The following is a 21,044-nucleotide window of genomic DNA, read 5'->3' on the forward strand; positions in this document are numbered from 1 at the left end:
CTATGCAATATCCGAATTTTATAGTATGCAAATATGTCATGTCGCATTATTAATCTTATGCTGGCACACACGTTCCTTATAAGTTTAATAAATACTGATGAGATTTTAGTCCTTATAAGTTTAATAAATACTGATGAGATTTTAGTCGAAAGGGGTGGGATCATATCATAACTTATATTTACGTGATAACCTAATAACCCTATCATTTTATGGTCAAAAGTATCAATTTACTAAAAATGATATTTATGCACGATAAAATGATATTTTTTCAGCATGCATAAAATGATATTTTTATTCCATAAAATGATATGTTGTTCCATAAAGCGTTATATTTCATCCATAAAATGAGGGTTATTAGGTTTTCACCATAAATATGGGTTATGATATGATCACGTCCCTTAGTTGAAATGTATAATTATAATAGATTATAATTATATTTATTTAATACTCTTTTTATGGTTCCCTACAAACAACTCGCCATTTAGTATATATCCATCACTAATTATCAAATTTCCGGCACTAAACAGCGTTGGTGACAAAGTACAATCGCAAAAATAACGTAATGTCACTAAAACTTGTGTTGGCTTCTCATATTAGTGACGGAATACTTTGTCACTGAGAGAATGACGTATCTCCATCACTAAATCTTTGTTGCATATTTACATATTAGTGACAGGCTAATCAGTCACTAATCTGGAATTTGGATAAAATTATTTATATAATGTACTCCCTCCTCCGTCCACGATTAAGAGTCTCGTTTCTAAATGGTGCAAGTTTTAAGAAATGTTAAGAAAAGTGGATGGAAGAAAGTTAGTGGAATAGAGGTCCCACTTGTATATATTAGTTTTAAATGATATGTGAGTGGAATGAGTTAGTGAAATGTGGGGTCTTTTTACCATTTGTGGTAATTATGAACCGGACTCTTATTCGTGGACGGAACGGAGGGAGTATATTAAGAAAAACTACAATCAATAACCAATAAAATTAAATATACAAAAATAAACGTTAAATCCAAAAATTACGATGAATAGGCATAAATGTTAAAGCAAGCATTTCGAAAGTTTGAAATGTATAATTGTATGATGTTCAATACAATATATACAACGAGAGCTACTAACTGCCCATCCATCATCTCTTTTTGTTTATCCAACGACGTCACAGTCATATTCCCTATATTGTCTGCTTTGCTCTGCAAGACACTCATCGTCGACCTCTATCATAGCATAGCTGCTTTGTTTCTCAGCTTGACAATTTCGACTCCAAGATTCTCGTACCGAGCGCTTAAGCAACGCCATTCCCTATGCCAGAGTCTCCTTCATCAAAGCTTGCCCCTGGATCAACTTCATTTGAGTTGACATTATCCCCTTAGCCTGCTCGTAGAATACTTTGGGTAGGTAGGATACTCGTATAAATTAATAACTATGGAAAAGATATGATTTATCAATAACTAAACTAAATGATAGAGATATGGTAGGTAGGATATATACTCGATCGTATCACTTTCGTGCTGAGTTGTGGCCGCTAGCAAAAATGAATAGGATCAATAGCTCCAAATATATGATATTTCTCAAATTGATTGTGGTATATGCATTGATAAAATGATTAATGTTTGAGATGTAATTAAGCTTAAATTTACCAGGAGCTTAATATTTGAGTCAATTTTAAAAAGTAATTATGTAGCTGTATATATAGAGCATGTGTATGGTAGTGATAGAGACCATTGAACAGATAAATATACACACATACGCAGATAGAGTCAGCATCATTAAGCAAGTTGACCATCATGTATATATTAATTCCAACATTAGGGCAAAATAAATTTAATTATGCAACTTTAGAAGGCTAAAACGTGAAATGTATACTATCTCCAAACCAAACACATTATAGTTATAAATAGAGCAAGCAAAATAGGCATATCATGTACAACAAAAATGGGGTCTTCCACAATTTCTCTCTTCCTAATACTTTCCTTCATCGCCGCAACTGCTTCCGCACAGAATTTGCAACAGGACTTCCTGGACGCCCACAACCGCGAACGCGAGCTGGTGGACGTCAAGCCCATGACGTGGAGCACCACGGTGGCTGACTACGCCAGCAACTACGCCCAGAGCCGCTCCAGCGACTGCAGGGAGGTGTACTCCCTAGGGCCGTACGGGGAGAACGTGGCGGCCGTGTCAAGTCTGGATTCGGCGGAAAACGCCGTCGGCACTTGGGTGAGAGAGAAGCCATTCTATGACTACGAAAGCAACAGCTGCATGGAAGGACAAGTGTGCTGGCACTACACGCAGGTTGTTTGGCGAGAGTCAACAGAATTAGGCTGCGCGCTGCAGCAGTGCGATAACGGCCTTGTGTTCGCCATCTGCTGCTATAATCCACGGGGAAATATCACCGCCCAACTCCCCTACTAGAACAGATAATGTTCACCACTATACAACATTATCTATTTTCATTGTTGCTTGTATTGTTGTTTGTCTTCTAATGTTGCATTATTCTTACTTCAGTGGGGTTTTATTATTGTAAACACGTGCCTGAATTTTTTTTACATCTCTTTAATGTCTTTCGAATACTCACGTTTTATTAGGGGTTAATAGTTATTTAAAATCATTTTATTTCAATTGTTCATTTATATAGTATAAAATAATAAAAGAAAGAAGTAAATATTTATTTTAATTAAGCATATCATTTTGAATATTCTTTCTATCCCTTAAAAATAGATTAATTTTGAAACAACACCGGTTCCAAATACCTAAATAGTAGGAGTATATGGATTGAACAATTGAGAGAAGCAGAAACTTCGTGATTTAATATTCCAATTTTAAAATCACAGATATACTAGAATTTAACCAAACTTTATGATCTAAATAGCTATTATCCCTTTTGTTAATTTAAATATATGGCTCATTTTTTTTTTCTTCTAGCGTGTACTACGTAACCCTATTTTACTCGATTCTTCTGTCGGTGCGACCCACTTTGTGGCAAAGATTTCCATTCCTAGAAGAATCAATTAGTGGCTCAATTGTTGCTGTTTGCGTTTGCCTTTATGTAGAACTTACAATATATACTATAATCAAATATTTGAGGTTAACTTGATGACATTTGTTGTATCTTCAATTTTCTTGAATCAGTGAGTTAATAAACTAGTAATAACAAATATGAACACATGGGGGTTGTGTAATTTCATTTGATATGGAATTAACAGTTTTTAAAGTTCCAATTTGGAATTACTGTATTCATAGATATATAGACATAAATATAAAAGCCATGTCACATTAGGCTCGAAGCGGAGATTTTTAACCTCGGGCATTTACCAATCTACCACTAAATAAACTTGCATAATATGCACTCAATATCTCGGGATCTCCAACGGAAAAATTCTCATTGTTGGTGATATTATCCTAATTACTACTCCCTCTGATTGGATCTGTTGGGCCTGTTGCAAAACATGAGTCGACATGAGGTGGTTCAGTGCCGACATTTCCACCATCTTTGTCTCTGTATCCTGAACAGCGTCTAACATCGTTGCTAACTCTACCTGCATCAACAATACACAAACTCAAAAATCAATTCGAGAAACTATGCCTTGACTAGTCGATTACCTGAAGGGCATGTGTCTCATCATCTAAGTGCTGTTGCTGGAATCTAATTGGCTCTGCTTGACCATCATCTTTCTGCCTCGTTTCTGCATTGCTTACTTCCCCCGACTCAATATTTCCAGAAGTCGAGCTCTCTGCAACAACAGTAGAACTGACTTTTCAATCCTATGAAAATTATGTTCTTAAATTGCATATATTATACATGTTGGTATTTTGACATGTTTGTTGAGAAATGATAGAAAAATGCAAAAGAAGGTGCAAAAAGCCCAAGGTGCAGCAACCTCAGTTCAAGCCGAGTTTTCCGGCAGTGTTGAAGTCCAATCAGTGATTAATTCATACCATTCTCTTCGTCTTTGAAAGAGCTTCGCGTGTATACCTTGCACGTCTCAATCGGAGTTCTGTGGAAAAAGTTATGACTATTCTATGAATAAATAAATTGCGGTCAGATTCTAGTCGTTTATTTACCGCTGATATCTGCTTATCTGTGATCATCATGTCGCATATTATAGAATAGATTGACGCTAAGTTTAAATTATGTTACCGGGAGCTATGGTCCCCTTATGTATTCATCAGTGGACTCTATGTTCTTTAAACCATAGATTAATGTATGCTTCAATTAGAACTTGCTCTAAATGGCAATGCTATGTACCGGAGAACTTGGGTAAACGTTGTTTCCTTTGGCATTAGTTTTACTCATTTCACAATTGATTTTCCTGACCTTCACCCTGAAAGTTGAAAATATGAATTGTATTATTATTAGAAGTTAGAGATTATTTAACTAATGAAGTACACAGCAATTATAGTCTAGAAGCTTCTATTGCTAGCAATTTTGTGATATTGGATTTGGCTCCTACTCGTCACTATTCTCCTTAACAATGATAAATTCATAATGAAAAAACATATGCATGTGTTTGACTTTTCTGTGTGTAATAATGAGGGAGGACATCGGTGTGTCGGAACTCTCACGAACACCGGATTGTTGAGGTCCATTGGAGACGCGCCGCTTTCGCTACTTGTATAATCAGCGAAGGTGCGCTTCGACGCCCTCTTCCTAGCCGCCGTCGATGGGGGAATCACACCACCAACGAACTTCTGCTTGTCCCTCAAGAGCGCCCAGGACTGGTAGTGCTTGAAATCGCCGTACAATGACATGTACGACTGCATCGCTTTGTCCCGCACATCCGCGAGACTCTCGCCACTATCCTGCTCCCTCTCGCACTTCTCGTACTCCCCCGCGAACAAATTTACCTGCTTCTTTATTTGATCCCAGTGCTTGCGGAGCTGCTCCCTGTGGCGCTTGTAGTCGTACGCCGTCTTGGCCGCGTTGTATTTCTCGGCAATGCGCTCCCATACGCAGTCACCTTCTGGTTGTTGGCGAACACCGGATCCTCTGAAACATCAATCCAACATCTCGTCAAGATGATGGATTCGGGGTCGGAGTAGTTCGTCCTTCCCGGGGCGAACTCTTCACACACCTCCGTTGAAGGCAACTTCTGGGCTCATGCCTTGGTCCGCTTCTTCTTGGTGGCGGAGCCAGACGCGGCGGCGACGGCGACGGAGGGGGCGGCGGCGGAGGGGCGGTGGGGAGAAGGCTCCATGTCGGACAGCCCGTACGAGTCGGTGCTGAAGTCGGGATCGTACTCGGTGTTGGTGTCGAATGACCGGTATTCGTCGGGTTCTATACCCGGCCATCGTGCACCACCGAACATCGGACTATTCGAATTTGAGTAATCTCCGGAATCTATTTTGCTTGAAATGTAGAAAATGTAGTTGAATTTGAGAGTGAAGAGAGTGAAAAATGAAGTGAAAATGAGAGGTATATAAAGCTTTTGAAAATTGAATAAAATTGAAAAAAAACGGAAACGCGTCGCATCGTCCGCGTCGTCCACAGTGGCGGACGATGCGACAGACGATGGGGTATCCTCCGCGCATCATCTGCGGACGATGTATCGGGCGCAGACGATGGTTAACCCATCGTCCGCACAATTGCGGATGCCCTTATAAAAGAAATGTTCTACTTAAAGTGGGACGTAGGGAATAATTTCTTTTTTTTGATAAACCTGGCATTTTCAGTTAAGATGGAGGTGCAAGTACAGCTCTATAATAAGGGACGGAGACACCAGCGGCCAAGCCACTGCTCGAGCGGGGGCTTGGTCGGTCCCGGAAGCCTCCCACCACTGGTAACCCTTTGCGTCGGCGCCCGTGCGCTCCGGCACCGAATCCAAACTATTCATGATTGAGTTTTGCGTCGCCCAGAAAGTTTGGATGAGAAGATGGATAGTAAATGGGTTTCAAATAGTAATATTCCAAACTATTCACGATTGAGTTTTGCGTCGCCCAGAAAGTTTGGAGGAGAAGATGGATAGTAAATGGGTTTCAAATAGTAATATTCTACTGAGCCTTAACCTTTATTGTATTTATTTAACAATTTTTCATTGAATTCTAATAGTACTATAATAAAATAAGTTTAAGTTTAAATACTAATTAAACCCACATGCGGAATGCCAAGAAGCCGATGAGAAATTCTTTTACATCAATTTTACTCACTTCTTTTAATTTACTTTTTTACTTCCCATTTTATTTTCAATTTTTAAGCAAAGGTGGATAGTTGTCACCATATTGTCAAAATTTTAATTCTTAAAGGAGTATAAAGTTTGCACACACTATAATTTCAATCTCCTCACCTTAATATTTCATAGATGAAATTCAAGTACAACAGTACAACACTCTAATTAGTTTGCACACAATCTCCATCGATCTAATCATCAATTATATAAATTTTATGATTTAAGTTACTTTTTGATTTTATTAAAGAAATAAAATTCAAATTTAAAGATAAATAACTAAATTACAACAGCTAAATTAGTTTTGATTCTAATACTTCTGTTTATTGATTTATTTTGATTCTAATATATCATTTAAGTTATTTTTTTTCTCTATCCCTTTAAAATAAGAATTTTTAAAAGCGCATGAATTCTAATGCGCAAATATATTGATAAAACACGATAGAGAAAAAAAAAGGTAATTTATATTATTTTTAATGAATAATACTCTTACCTCATTAAAGATAAAAATATTTTTTCTAAAATCAAAAGTGCCTAAATTTAAGGAACATATAGAATTTAGGTTTTATTTTCAAAAGGCACATAAATTTTTATTTTTTTAGTTTGGTTTGATTTTTAAAATAAAAAAAAATAAATCAAATTATATTTTATATAAATTAAATTTTTAATAATATTATTATAGTATAAATTTTTAGCACCGGCTAATTTATTTTTCTGGTTCCGTCCCTGTCTACAATCATTTAATTTTTTAATTATTGTTGGGTGACTTGTAATTATTGTTGAATATTTGATAGCCTAAGTATTTATTTAATTTGAGGAACATGGTTTGAAGACCAACTTAATAAAGACTGTGAACGTGCCCGTTGATTAATAATTTTATAAGAAACGCACAAAAAAATAAATAGATATATAGTCCAGTCTTCTAGATGTTTTGATATATACTTCAACCACTTCTTAAACTAATGGGTTTTAAATATTATTCTTATAGGTTTTAAATATTATGCTTATATACTCTAAGCAAGACGCTTATTTTGTGTGCGTTCTCGATTTGTTGAATAAATCTAAATACTATGATGCTGTACAAAAGGGTAAATCCTTTAAAAACTAGTACTACTAGAGTACTACTTTTGTACTTATTATTATCCAATCAAATATAAATCCACCGAACTCCGAACCGATAAAAATAAATTAACAACATCTCTAAGCTCAAATATAAATATAAAGCAAAAAAGTTGTTTCTAATTTTGAAAAGAAAGATTGTACGTTTTACACGTTAATGTATAAATAAATGTACATCGTGTTTGTTTATCAGGATTTTATTTTAAAAATCATTTAATTTCTTAATTTTTAGAATTTAATGTTCATTTTAATTTTTAATTAGACTAGGAAGTACTACTAGGTACTACTAGAATACTAAAAATAAGAAAAATAGTAGTAGTAGAACAATATTTCAGTATTCTAATTCTCAACTTTTTCTAGGTATTTTTTTTCTAGTTGTAGGATTCCATCATACTAGTAGTATTTAAGTATTTAATGGGGAGTATAATATATACTTCCTCCGTTAACAAAAATATACACTCTTTTATTTTTAGGTGGTCCTACAACATTTTCTAATTTTGGAAACTCTTTATTCTTTATTGAGGCGAGTTTCACTCTCTACTAACTAGAGTATAATTTAGTTACTTTTTCTTTCGATCTTTCTCTCACTTTATTTTTCACCAAAAGTTCATATTCTTGTGGGGCAGAGGGAGTATTGTTTTATAACACTATTATTATTATTATGATGATGGTATTATAAATTAATAATTAGTTTAACTTTAATATAATTTAAAATTATGAATCCTCCTTAATTATGTGTAGTTATAATTATAGTACTAGTATTTAATTATTAATATTATTATTATTATTATTATACTAAAACTACTAATTTACTAAATAATCAGTAATTATAAATTATATAAAATAATTAACAGTTATTTTTATTATTTTATTATAAATTACTCCGTCCTCTAAAAATAGACAAATTTGTGAATGACATGAGTTTTAATGTGCAATTGGCACGATAAGAGAAAGATGAGAAAAATAATGGAAATAGTATTAGTGGATTATGGGATCCACATTATTAATATTGTGTAATTTGTTAAAAACTTTCTATATTTAAATATGGTTTAATTTAAGAGAACGACCTAGAATGTAAAACAAGTCCATTTTTTTAGTACCGGGGGAGTAAGAAAGTCTTTTTAGTTACTAGTAATAACTATGACAGCCTTAATGAAATCTTATAATGATTATTATATTCAATTATACTACTAATAAATAACTATAATTATATGTAATTATGAGGTCATATTCTAATACTTATAGCACTCTAATCCAAAATCAAGATCAAATCTCCATTCTTAGATTTTAAAATGAGTGGATGTGATTAAATCTTACGAATCTCAATAAATAGTAGACAAAATATCAACAAAAGGGTAATATCGTCATTATGATATCATATGATAATTTTCTTGAATGTTTTTATATATCAACATAGTGCATTACAAATATCAACAATATGACATAAAAATATCAACACTATTACAAGAAAATATCAACACATATTTATTGAGATTTTTACACTGGTTTTATTGAGATTTTTTGACGTATACGTTGATAAAAATCTGGTTATCAACATTTACGAAAACTAAAATAAAAAATATTAAATTTCATCATCCGAACGTCGTCGGAATATATGCAATTGAGATATCGTTGGAATCCTTATAAAATTATCTTTAATTTGATATATTTTTTGCGAAAAAATAATTTAAATCGAGAGAGTTACGTAAATTTAAAGTTTTAAGATGATTTTAATGAGAGGGAATTGACATTAATACCCTCTAATTTTATTTATTAATTTTCTTAATTAAAAATAGAATCCATGTGGCATTATTTCAACCACTAGATCTTCTAATCTAATGGCTAAGATTTAGTCTTAGTTTGGGATTGCTAATTACTCCCTCCGTCCCGGATAATTCGACCCAGATTCCATTTCAAGTCCGTCCCACATAATTTGTCCCACTTCATTTTTACCATTTTTGGTAGTGGACCTCATATTCCACTAACTCATTCCTACTCACATTTTATTATAAAACTAATATTTTAAAAGTAAGATCCACATCCCATCAACTTTTTCAACTCACTTTCTATTAGATTTCTTAAAACCCGTGCCAAGTCAAAGTGTCCCAAATTATCTGGGACGGAGGGAGTAGTTAGCAATTAATCACTCCCCTATGATTATATTATTATAACGTTATAAACTAATTAACTCTTAATCAAATTATTCAAATTGTGCCTATACTCTAGTTTTAAAATCATTGAATTGATTATATGATTCTTATTAATATTTTATTACTTTATTAATGAAAATTTTATTTATTACTATATTTTTTTTATTTAGTGTTTGAATTAAATACTATAAAATTATAATTTTTGATAATTTTTTAAACACGGAAAAATAAAATTGTTAAATACTATCATATTCTTAGAATTCATTTTCCTGTAATAATTTCCTACCAACTTTATTTTTGCGTTAAACAAACATGGTCATACTGTATTTATTCAGGCTTAAAATATCTCCTTCAATAAAATATCACCACATACATAGTTTTCCAATTTAATAACTCGTACTATATAAAAGAAATTCCAAAAGAGAGGAAAAACAAAGCAGAATGGCATAAAATATTTAACATGCTATATTGTGCTATACATATTTTAAAAATCTTTAACAAATAGTTGGTGGTTGAATTCTTAATAAACCAAAGCATTATTTAAAAAGAGATTTTACTGAACTGTACCAAGTACTAGCTTTTATAACACCTATTATCAATTACTGCCTCTATCTAATTTTATCTGATATGGAGTATATTTTCTTCAGTGTTTTATTATCCTTCGCATATGTAATTATTCGATATTTTATTTCATATATACAAAGCATTTAAGTTAACAACTTATACCAAGAGCGATACAGTTCATATAACTCATTATTATTCATGAAATTGAATTACATCCGATCAAATCTCCAAATAATACAATCTTTTATAAACTCCTCTTAAAGATATTACTATTAAAAAAATGATTTTTCCATCAGATGATTCAAAGCATAATAAAAAATATTGTCATAAATTCAAGAAAATAATGATCTATAAATGCCCGAAAAATATAAATAAAATCTTATTTTTAGAAAATATCATCTATATTTAATCTTATTACTACTATCAACAATAATATTATCCTTTTGTCTATTTCCCACTCAGAAATTCTCATCAGAAAAATGTCAAAAATCACAAAAGCAGATCCAAAACATGTTTATCTTAAAAGTGAAGTCCAAATTTGTTTTACTATTTTAATTTGTTTTGGCAGAAAACGATCGATCTATTATTCAAATTCCGAATTAAGTTAGTGTTAGACAGGGACAGAATATAGAAGCTGTACATACAGAATAAGTTATCAACATATAATTAGTTACTATTAAAATAATGAAAGTATATAATTAATAGGTGATCGAAATAAAAAAATTGAAAATAATGACGCCGACGGCCAACCAGAACAGACTCACAGACTTTTCTTTTTCTACAGACAACAAACAAATAACACCACCACCATCTCTCTCTCTCTCTCTCTCTCTCTCTCTCTCTCCACCACATTTCCAAGCTAAAAGTCACAACATTTTTCGGCTCCTGATCTCTGTATTGCTTCTTCTGATTAAGGTGTTTTCTGTCTTTTTCTTTCTTTCTTGCGTTTGAGGCTGTGAAGGAAGGATTTGAGCTGAAAAAGGTGAGTGTTTGTGGTGAAATCTGCTATTGCTTTAGATCTTTTCTCGTGTTTGAATCAGTGTTTGTTAGTGATCTATATTTAAGTGTTTAATTTATGCAGATTCTGTGTTATTATGTCTAATTGCACATTGTTTTGTGGAGAATAGTTTTCTTGCTTCTGATTTCACCTTTTTTTCTCCTTGCATACGAGTAATGGTGTTTCTATTTTACAAATTTTGTCTGTTTCACTGTTTCGAGTGAGTAATCCGCGTTTGTGGTGGTGGAATTTTGTTTGAGATTCAATCCAGTGTATGAAAGCATTTATGTGTAAAGATCAATAAGCTTTGTTTATGGTATTTCGAATTTCGATTCTTCATTTTGGTTAGGGTTTACTTTGTTTGACTGAATGAAGTATTGCTGAATTTATTAGTCTATTTTGAGGAAATGCAATGGGAACATGATACTTAAATTGTTTAAATCTCTCAAGAGTTGTTATCTGTAGATGTTTGACATTTAAAAAAAGCACGTTATTGTGGATTTGTTAGAATGAGCTGTACTTATAAATTCATTTATTGTAGAATTAATTGAAAGCTGAGATGTACTTATTGAAGTAAGCAGTGGTAATATATTAGTTCATGTAATCCATGTTAATAGAATTTGGAGACACAATGTCACGAGGTGGTACACAGAGCAGTATAAGAAAAACTCTCGGTGCTCTCAAGGACACCACGACTGTTAGCTTGGCGAAAATAAACAGCGATTACAAGGTATTATTTAGGTGCTCTTGTGTAATCAAAAGTTCCATTCTGTTGTGATTGCTAAAGATTCTGTTTCATCCCTGTTTTACAGGAGTTGGACATTGCCATTGTTAAGGCAACAAACCATGTTGAATGCCCTGCAAAAGAGAGGCATATTAAAGGTTGTTATTCATAAAATATTTAACATACTTTTATTTATCGCGTTTGATTAGATTCCGAGTTTGAAGGTGACGTCTTTAACTGTATCTGCAATCTGACTTCCAGCCGTCTTTGCTGCTGTATCGGCCACCAGGCCTCGAGCTGATGTCGCCTATTGTATACATGCCCTTGCAAGAAGACTAGCAAAGACTCATAATTGGGCGGTATGTGATCATGACCATGTCGATCATTGCATGATAATGATTTCATGGATAGTTGTAGGTATCTAAAAAGATGGATGGCAATTTAGTTTGTAGCTCCTGTTCCAATTGCAACATGGAAGTTAAGTGTTGAAATTTTTTGTTAGAATTAATGGTATGGTTATGTATTACTACTACTTATTATGTTTGATGAACTTGCTTAATGTTTATGCCAATGAGTTAGGGGCTATCCTTTTTATTACATCCCTTTCCTGAGCCTTCCTTATCAGCACTTTTTGTTTTTAAAAATGTCAAAAGATTTCTATCATCATCTGGTTCAAGACTGGATCTACGCACCTCTCCTGATAGAATCCATAAATGAATTGTCTTTGTTCTCTGACTGATTCAAATATCAAGCCACCTATACAGTGATGTCAAATTCTGCAAATAGATGCTTTAGTTATGTTTGCAAATTCTGCAAACATGTTTATATTAACGATTTCATGCTTTAGAGATGCTGCTTACATCATGAAAACATCGTGATGCTTGTCTTTGTTATAAGAATGTACTGCCTAGTTCTGATACATGTATATTTCTATTTTCAAACTGCATAGGTTGCCTTGAAGACTCTAATTGTTATACATCGTGCGTTAACAGAGGTGGACCCAACATTCCAGGAGGAAATCATTAATTATGGTAGGAGCAGAGGTCATATGCTTAACTTAGCCCACTTCAAGGATGACTCCAGCCCTAACGGTATGGATTCATTTTCTTTTTAGCATTATAGAAAGTTAAAGAGAATAGGCTTCTTCATTACTGTATTGCATTTTGATCTTTTGAGCAGCTTGGGATTATTCTGCTTGGGTACGCTGTTATGCTCTATTTTTGGAGGAGAGGATGGAATGCTACCGAGTGTTAAAATACGACATAGAAACAGACCGTCCGGTAGGTTTTTCTAGTAAATATACATTTATTTTGTTTTTGTCCAAATAATTTATTTTCTTCCTTCACATACTGATGAAACTCTATTTCATCATGGTCTAAGTGCTGAGTTTTGTATCATCAATTGCAGAAGTTTCATACATAGATAGATTTCGTTGATGTTCTACCTTTTAATATATTTTATCGAATTGCAGAGAACAAAAGATCTCGACACTCCAGACCTACTCGAGCATTTACCAGCTCTGCAGCAACTTCTTCATCGTGTGATTGGCTGTCAGGTAGATCCATAGTTAATCAGTTCAATGATGGTAGATCACTTGTAAACATTATTCATATCGATTTTCAAATTGGTTCTGTTACATGTGGATTAAAATAATGACATCCTCGTTTAGTCTTTCCGTTCCTTAATAACTTGAAGTGCGACATTTTCAAAATGCAGCCACAAGGAGCAGCTCTTCATAATTTCATCATTCAATTAGCACTTTCCATGGTGAGTACCAGTTATACTCTTGCCACCAATAAAAGTTTGTTTATACAGACTGTCTATAATCCTCTACCTATATTTTCCTTGCTCTCGTAGGTTGCTTCAGAAAGCATAAAAATTTACAGCGCAATAAGTGATGGTACAGTTAACTTGGTTGACAAGGTGACAAAAGACTTCTTACTACAAATATCTCCTACTTTGTTGGCAACATACTTACGACCTTCGTTTCCGACAGTTTTTCGAGATGCAAAGGCACGACGCTCTTAAAGCTTTGGATATATATCGAAGAGCTGGAAATCAGGTACAGCCTTCAAACAGTTATGTATAATGCAGCATTAAAAAAGCAAGACTTTGTCCCAAATTAACTGTGTTGCAATGCGACTTTCTAGGCGGAGAGATTGTCAGAATTCTATGAAATATGTAAAAATCTTGATGTTGGGCGTGGAGAGCGATTTATCAAGATCGAACAGGTTTGGCCTCTGAATGCTATTTTGCCAACTGCATCACTTCTATTAGCTGTCAATATGTGTCTCATGTTGTTATTGTGGCGATGAATGATAAAGCCACCAGCATCATTTCTGCAAACTATGGAAGAGTATGTTCGAGAAGCACCACGCGCTTCCACTGCCCGCAAAGATCTGGTACTGATCTTCAAAATTCTCCAAATCATATATAGGCATGTCTATATATAGTATTATATATGTTCACATGAAACAGGGTGACGATAAGCCTAAGGAAATTTTGGCTATTGAGTACAAAACGAGTTCAGAGGTAAAAGATGAGCATCGGCAGTCGCCACCTCCAGCTGAACCCGAACCAGAACCTGAACCTGTCAAAGTGCAGACTCCAGCTTCTGAACCACCGCCCGATTTGCTGGTGATTATTCAGTATACTTTATGCATGGAAATACTGGTTCATTCAGCTTTCCTGTCTTAATATTTCCAGCATTTAGGTGAGTGACTGTATGCATCGTTCGTTGTGTAGGGCCTGAATGAGCCAGCTCCTGCCGCAACTGAGCTGGATGAGAGGAATTCTCTGGCTTTGGCAATTGTTACTACTGGTAAGTTTTCCTCGAGCCGGGTTTAGCTGTGTCGGGCTATGTCTTGGCTGCAACTAATGAAGGAAAGGGTTATTGATGGAAGTAACATACTTATTTTTAGTCGAGTTTTCACGACTTCTACAACCTTTTACAACTATAACACCACCTTGCAAGGCTTAGTTGCTTAAAGATTCACGAACTTTGATCTGATTTTAGTTTCCAACAGATTTAAAAAAATGTTGTTGCAATAGTTTTCAAATTGAGTAAAATAGGCATGCTAATTTTTTTTCAAAGGACTGAGAAAGTGATGTGGCATGAGCGTTTACTTGCCCCATATGACTCAAGGAATGACATGCGCCCTACAAATCACAATGGTTTTATTATAGCTACAAATTTATAAAACATTCAAAACCCGAAATTAGGTCACCTACACTGGACTAGCCTTAAGTTCTGGATATGGTTTGCAATGCTGTCTTTGTAACTGCTCGCTTTCTTGCCAATACACGTGTTTTAGAACAACCTGCCTCAACCGGACCAAACCTCTCAAATGGAGCATCCGGCTGGGAGCTAGCACTCGTTACAGCACCAAGCTCCAATGATACCGCTGCTGCAACGAGCAAATTGGTATGTTTCTCGTCACAGCGATTTTTCATCTACCTTTTAAAGCATTCTTCACTGACCAATTGAACTCTTTATTTGAAAAGGCTGGAGGGCTGGACATGCTCACACTAGACAGTCTATATGACGACGCAATCAGACAAAACAACCAGAGTCGCCAGGCCGCGAGCTACAACCCATGGGAGCAAGGCCCGATGGGGAACTCCATGATGGCACACGACCCATTCTATGCGTCCAATGCAGTGGCTGCACCAACAAACGTACAGATGTCAAACCAGCCGAATCCGTTCATGTTCCAGCCGCAGCAGCAGATGATGATGATGGGGCCGCATCAACCCTTGAACCCGTACGTGACTGGGGTCCAGCCCCACCCTTATGGCACAGGTATGCCGGTGCAAGCATACAATCCTTATTCAGGCCTCATTTGAACGAAAATTCATCATATTCATTTGTTGGAAATACTAGGATTATAAGATGGTTAGGTCTCTTGATTATTATTATAATATGTATTGGAGATAGATATGGTTGTTTGTATCATATGTTTTGCGAGTGAAATAGTTTAGATCAAAATTCATTCTTGAATAATCAAGTATATATCATTTTGTATTTTTTAGTGTTGCATAAAATTTGTACCGTCTTGGTCGGGAGGAATGTATTTGTTGTTGATGGAAATTGATTGGAGCGGTTGATGTTTTTCTTGTTTATCTGTTTGATAATTGCATTTGTTTCATAAATCTTGCTATGGAAGAATTATAATGTAGGATGAAAACGAATTCCAACGACTAGATGTTACGGAGTATATTTTTTATCACTCCCTTTGCTCCACGATAGGAGTTTCAATTGAGTCCTATACGAATAAAGTAATGTAAAGAAAGAAAAATAAAATAACTCAACTCAGTTGGAACATGCAAAATATTACTTCCTTTGTTTCATAGTAATAGAGTCATTTTGTCATTTCGGTAAAAACGGTACGTAGTAATAGAGTCATTTCATTTTTTAGTAAAAGTCAACATATTTATCCACACTTTATTTACTCTCTCTTATTTTATTCTCTTTTCATCTCTGTACTTTTTCCATTTTCCACTCTGTTCTCCCTTACTTAACTCACCTAATACAATTTTCTTAATCCCCGTGCCGAAAAGAAACGCCTCTATTACTATGGAATGAAGGGAGTAATACTCTTTTCATGACTCCGTTCCGTAGAAATAGGTTATATTTCCTTTTTCGTCAGTCTCATAGAAATAGAATATATCTATTTATAATAATTTTTTTTCTTTCACTTTATTATTTATGGATACCACCATTTACTTAACAATTTCAACTATTTTTTTCTTTTTTTTCTCTTATTTTATTAGTTATACGTTAAAATTCGTGTCAACCTCAAATGACATATTTCTATAGGACGTAGGAAGTATTCTAAATTGGAATTTAAACACCCGAATGACCCGTAGCTAGGCTCATTGCCTATTTTGCCAAAAACTCATTTGGGTCCGAATTCTGCAGCCCATAGTCATTCTATTTGCCAGCAGGGGCTAGCGCAGTTGGCAACAGAGGGACAGATGTTGCTGCAATGAGCCTGGCTTCGAATCCCACTGCTGTCGTATAGTTGCTTCCAAATCTAAGGCACAAGTGTAAGGCCTTGGAAGATGGGCTTCTGGCAGCCAGTAGGTTAAGACCTCTCCTTAACGGGCTACTGCGTATCCTGATTTAACCCCCTCACATGATGTCGGACCGGAGTATGAGGGCCGCTATGGCGACGATATCCCCTTTTTTCTGCAATTTAATTACATTTTTCCTAGTAACAGCGTAACGCCATTATCTGAGATCATCAATGGACGACAATATTTTTAACTAAAATAAGAAGAAAAAATTTTAAAACAAGAAGAAAATGATTATATCTTTTTACTAATTTTTTTATAAGTAGTATTTTTCATAAAATTTGGTAGTTCTATTTTGTGAAGCTAAATGAAGTTTCATATAAATCATATCCATACAATAATAAATTTCCCAATTTAGCGTTGCTTTATTATAAATAGAGATTGAGAGAGGAGAGAGAAATTGAAAACCTATCTGTGGATATTGCTTTATGGTTGTGGAATCAGATCATCGCGATTGATCTGATCTGATTCGTTTCGATTCATTTTTTCTGGAAATAATTTGCAAATTCTGCATGAGAAAATTGGAGGTAGAGGAACTGGAGACATAGTAGAGATAGAAATTTTCTTTTTTTGTTAGCGAAACATGTCTGCCGTAGTGTGCGGAAAGAGATCGAACATCTTTGAGGAATCGCCGTCGTCGCCGCCTGTCACTAAAAGGATCCGCTGCTCCTCGTCGTCGTCGCCCGGCCGTAATTTTTCTCCGCCGAGGGCCACCGCCTCTTCTTCTAATTATATCTCCTCCATCGATCAATTAGTCTCCCTCTTTCCTGATATGGACAGACAGGTTATTGTTTCTCAATTTCTTCTTAAATTGATGTCACGCTCGCGGAGCTAGACGTGTTCTTCCAGCTTTTTTTTTTTGATTGGGGAAAAGCTGTGGTGGTGAAATTTTGATCTTTATCTTTTGTGTGAATCTATTGGATATTAAATTAGTAGACTTGTGCGTTCTATATGAATTTGGAATTCGTATTAGGGGCTTTATTACTCTAATTATTGAAAATGAAATGTTATTTAGGCTCAGGAATCTATACTATCATCAAATTACATGGCCTCGCACCATTAATTCCCTTTTCATGGTCAAACTGTGATTATCTGATGTTATGAAATGGGGGGATACGTCCTCAGGAAATATTTCATGTTACATTCTTACCTTGCAAAACGTTAAGTGGATATGCAGATTAACTTGCTGCTATTCTACACACCACACTTGCAATTTGCAAACGTTTTAGAGTAGCTAGTTTGAAAGGATTTTGTGCTGGATTTTGATAATTTCCGGGCTTTCAGGGAACTTTCTTTGTACAATCAGTCATTATTTCTTCGGCTAATGACTTTATCCATATATGTTGATATTTTCTCGTTTTTTAATCGTTCTTTAGCTTATGACTTTCACCAATATATGTGATGCTTTCTTATTTTTTTATGCCCAATGCTTTGCTTAATGCCCATTACATGTTTAGTTGAATCATAATATAGTAACTTTAACAATAATCAAAATATGATGTGACTGTATGAGAATTGCTTTTCGTTCTATGTGAGTGGAGTAGGGTCTCATTAGGTTCTGATTTACTCGGTGAATGGAAGTACTCCTTAGCCATAATCTGATATACATTTTTCTTATTTCTTCTGCTTGAATGTTAAACTTATTAACTCGTTATGAATGGTTTCGGCTTCTAGTTTGTGGAAAAGGCCCTTGAAGAGTCTGGTGATGATTTGGATCTGGCTATCAAAAGATTACATGATCTTCGATTGAGTGTTGCCGCAAATTCATCAGATCTTACCCAGGATATTGACACTCAGTTTTTGGCTAAAGGTGTTTTTTCTCAATTTTTGTGCTTTTTTTGGTAATTTATGCTTCATATATTTCTATATGTTTTCTGAAATAACACTTTTCTAATTCTTGTAAAATCATGGTATATGCTACCAATTATTGGATGTTAAATTTATGAAGATGTTTAGGCTCTAGCCTACTGAGTGAATCGTCATTGGTTCTCTATGTATCCATTAAGTTCTTCTGCCATTTCCGAATTTTGTACGGCATGATGGCACATAATCTTGGCATGGCCTACCTCATTTTAATCCACTCTGGTTCTGGTTTATTTTGTTTCTAGATTACGCATGAAGCTTCTTCTCCTGGAGTCGCCTGGACTGAGTGATTTTTGCATCCTTTCATCCTTTGCTTAAAATTCTTTGTGATATTTAATTTGTTTTCCTTTTTTCCTTAGACTATTTAATGATTATTTTGTTTAGCGCTTCAAAGTTTCACATGCCATGAATGTCACTAACCCATGTGTTCTTTTGTTTAGTTCCCCCACACCCCCAATGCATAAATTTGATTTTCTCACCCTTCATCAAAGAAAGCACCCTATTCTTTTTCATAGTTGTCCTTTCATTTATATCCATTTTTCTGCTGCGTGCTTTGTAACTGGCTAAACGTGTACTTTATCATGAATAATTCTATTTCGTATTCATGTACAGTGGTGAATGATGGAGGGGTCACTTCAGGAGAGGAACCACCTGGTGCAAACAATCTTCCTGTAAATGGAGCAGAGTGGGTGGAGCTATTGGTTAGAGAAGTCTTGACTGCAGCCAGTGTAGAGGATGCTAAGGCACGTTTGTCCCAAGCACTTGAGGCGTTGGAGAAGTCTATTTATGCGAATGCTACTGCAGAGGCTGCAAAAAGCTTCCAAAAGGTGTGTGCTTATACCTACCTCTAGAAGATATATGACACATTCGTTAAGTAAATTATTTTTTAAGGAATCTCATCTAAGTACTTAAGGTAGTCGAAATGAGTATCAGCATGACTTAATATTTGGAAAATGATTATATACTTGAATTTACATTATTGTAATGCTTTTTAGGAGAACATAGTGCTGAAGCAGCAACTAGAAGCACTCCTACAGGAAAATACTATTTTGAAGCGAGCAGTTTCTATACAACATGAACGACAGAAGGAATTTGAGGAAACGGGCCAAGAGTTGCATCAGCTGAAGCAGCTAGTGTCTCAATACCAGGAGCAACTACGGACTCTCGAGGTCAGTTTTACGGTGTCATAAGCATGTTGATAGTTTGGTTGGCTAGTGAAACTACATTATTGTTCTCCTTGCTATAATCAGGCTATATGCAAATGAACAAAATATTCATTTCAAATTCACAACATAATTAAGAGGTTGAGACCATCCAACTTGCATGTGCAATATTCCAATACACTGGGTACTATTAAGGTTTTGTACTTGAATACCAAGCTCATGCTGATGATAGAATCTAGAAAAAATGTGGTGTTTTTAGGCATTAAGTTATCTTTATGGATCATCGTAATAGTATGAATTTTTATGGAAAGAAGGTTCAGTATATGAGTCATTCATATGTTTTCTCCAGGTCAACAATTATGCCCTTACAATGCATCTAAAGCAGGCCCAACAAAGCGGTTCACTTCCTGGACGTTTTCACCCAGATGTGTTTTAGTTATTCAGTTACGAGTGCTATACTAGAATCAGGATCAAGCTAGATTCCTGGCCCTAGTTGGTATGTGTAGTTTTTACGAGTGAGATCACATTATTATACGTGCTGGTTTGTGATGCCCGTCGCTACTGACACCTTAACAATCCCTGTTATAGTTATTAAAGTTAATTAATTGCTCCTTTTGGCTTTATTTCTTCCCCTTCACCCCTCTCCCTTATTATTGCACAGCATATTTATCATTAAAGCAGCATTCATCGAGCTTGAATATTCTCTTTTTGATTGATGTTAGCATCATCTCATGTCAATTTACTTCCATTATGGTTTATGCATTTCTCTTTTGAGAATTTATCCTTGTATCAAAGCGACAGCAGTACTTGGATTGGATACCTCTTGTGACACGTTATGATATTCTTTTTACTCAAACACATGGAGTATTATATTCCTACTGCCTTTTTCTTTTCTGGGTGCAGTATCTTTTTCCTTTTTGTGATGCAGATTTCGTCTTTTTGGTTGAACTCCCATTTACTTAATTGGTGTTTTGGTATGGAGCCCATTTTTCATTTTCTAAAGATGAGTATTTTAAGTTAGATATCAATCGGTCTAGCTCAGCAAGTTGCGGGCTAATCAAATAATGATTTTTATCAGGTAATAAATATTTAATACTAACTCTAAAGGATTGGGTTTCGAGTTAGCCAACCAGGCTAATGAGACTGTTATCGATAAAATTAATACTCCCTCCGTTCAATAGTAATAGAGTCATTTTCATAGTAGTAGAGTCATTTCCTTTTTTGGCAAAAG

The 21,044-nt window shown here is 34.9% G+C and overlaps 3 protein-coding genes across 4 annotated transcripts; all 3 read left to right on the forward strand.

Moving 5' to 3' along the window:
• Positions 1 to 1,931: 1,931 nt before the first annotated feature.
• On the forward strand, positions 1,932 to 2,542 carry LOC125191700 (pathogenesis-related protein 1B-like). Its single transcript, XM_048089106.1, has one exon. It carries the CDS (start codon positions 1,932 to 1,934, stop codon positions 2,406 to 2,408), a length of 477 nt encoding a protein of 158 aa, XP_047945063.1. The 3' UTR covers positions 2,409 to 2,542.
• An 8,232-nt stretch (positions 2,543 to 10,774) lies between these two features.
• On the forward strand, positions 10,775 to 15,833 carry LOC125196521 (putative clathrin assembly protein At5g35200). Of its 2 annotated transcripts, none has more exons than XM_048095068.1 (16): positions 10,775 to 10,972; positions 11,529 to 11,717; positions 11,800 to 11,869; positions 11,973 to 12,070; positions 12,661 to 12,802; positions 12,891 to 12,991; positions 13,183 to 13,266; positions 13,428 to 13,478; positions 13,569 to 13,634; positions 13,708 to 13,773; positions 13,862 to 13,942; positions 14,036 to 14,113; positions 14,190 to 14,348; positions 14,457 to 14,532; positions 15,026 to 15,135; positions 15,216 to 15,833. In XM_048095068.1, the coding sequence occupies exons 2-16, from the start codon at positions 11,595 to 11,597 to the stop codon at positions 15,555 to 15,557; spliced, it is 1,647 nt and encodes a 548-aa protein (XP_047951025.1). In that variant the 5' UTR covers positions 10,775 to 10,972; positions 11,529 to 11,594; the 3' UTR covers positions 15,558 to 15,833. The 2 variants fall into 2 exon arrangements, with proteins under 2 accessions (XP_047951025.1, XP_047951026.1); XM_048095069.1 differs by having other exon boundaries at positions 11,605 to 11,717.
• Positions 15,834 to 17,164: 1,331 nt separating this feature from the next.
• On the forward strand, positions 17,165 to 20,436 carry LOC125196997. The gene is made up of 5 exons (XM_048095687.1): positions 17,165 to 17,571; positions 18,462 to 18,597; positions 19,263 to 19,477; positions 19,646 to 19,819; positions 20,163 to 20,436. The coding sequence occupies exons 1-5, from the start codon at positions 17,371 to 17,373 to the stop codon at positions 20,247 to 20,249; spliced, it is 813 nt and encodes a 270-aa protein (XP_047951644.1). The 5' UTR covers positions 17,165 to 17,370; the 3' UTR covers positions 20,250 to 20,436.
• The last annotated feature ends 608 nt before the right edge of the window (positions 20,437 to 21,044 follow it).

This window comes from Salvia hispanica, chromosome 6 (genome assembly GCF_023119035.1).
Source record: "Salvia hispanica cultivar TCC Black 2014 chromosome 6, UniMelb_Shisp_WGS_1.0, whole genome shotgun sequence".
Classification (NCBI taxonomy): Eukaryota; Viridiplantae; Streptophyta; class Magnoliopsida; order Lamiales; family Lamiaceae; genus Salvia; species Salvia hispanica.

What these genes read in the sequence shown, in the direction of transcription:
- LOC125196521 (XM_048095068.1), top strand. Translation starts at nt 11,595, where the DNA reads ATGTTAATAGAATTTGGAGACACAATGTCACGAGGTGGTACACAGAGC. An exon ending in GGATGACTCCAGCCCTAACG is followed by an intron (nt 12,803 to 12,890) that starts GTATGGATTCAT and finishes TCTTTTGAGCAG; the next exon opens with CTTGGGATTATTCTGCTTGG. An exon ending in ACATAGAAACAGACCGTCCG is followed by an intron (nt 12,992 to 13,182) that starts GTAGGTTTTTCT and finishes ATCGAATTGCAG; the next exon opens with AGAACAAAAGATCTCGACAC.
- LOC125196997 (XM_048095687.1), top strand. Translation starts at nt 17,371, where the DNA reads ATGTCTGCCGTAGTGTGCGGAAAGAGATCGAACATCTTTGAGGAATCG. An exon ending in TTCCTGATATGGACAGACAG is followed by an intron (nt 17,572 to 18,461) that starts GTTATTGTTTCT and finishes TTCGGCTTCTAG; the next exon opens with TTTGTGGAAAAGGCCCTTGA. An exon ending in CACTCAGTTTTTGGCTAAAG is followed by an intron (nt 18,598 to 19,262) that starts GTGTTTTTTCTC and finishes ATTCATGTACAG; the next exon opens with TGGTGAATGATGGAGGGGTC.
- LOC125191700 (XM_048089106.1), top strand. Translation starts at nt 1,932, where the DNA reads ATGGGGTCTTCCACAATTTCTCTCTTCCTAATACTTTCCTTCATCGCC.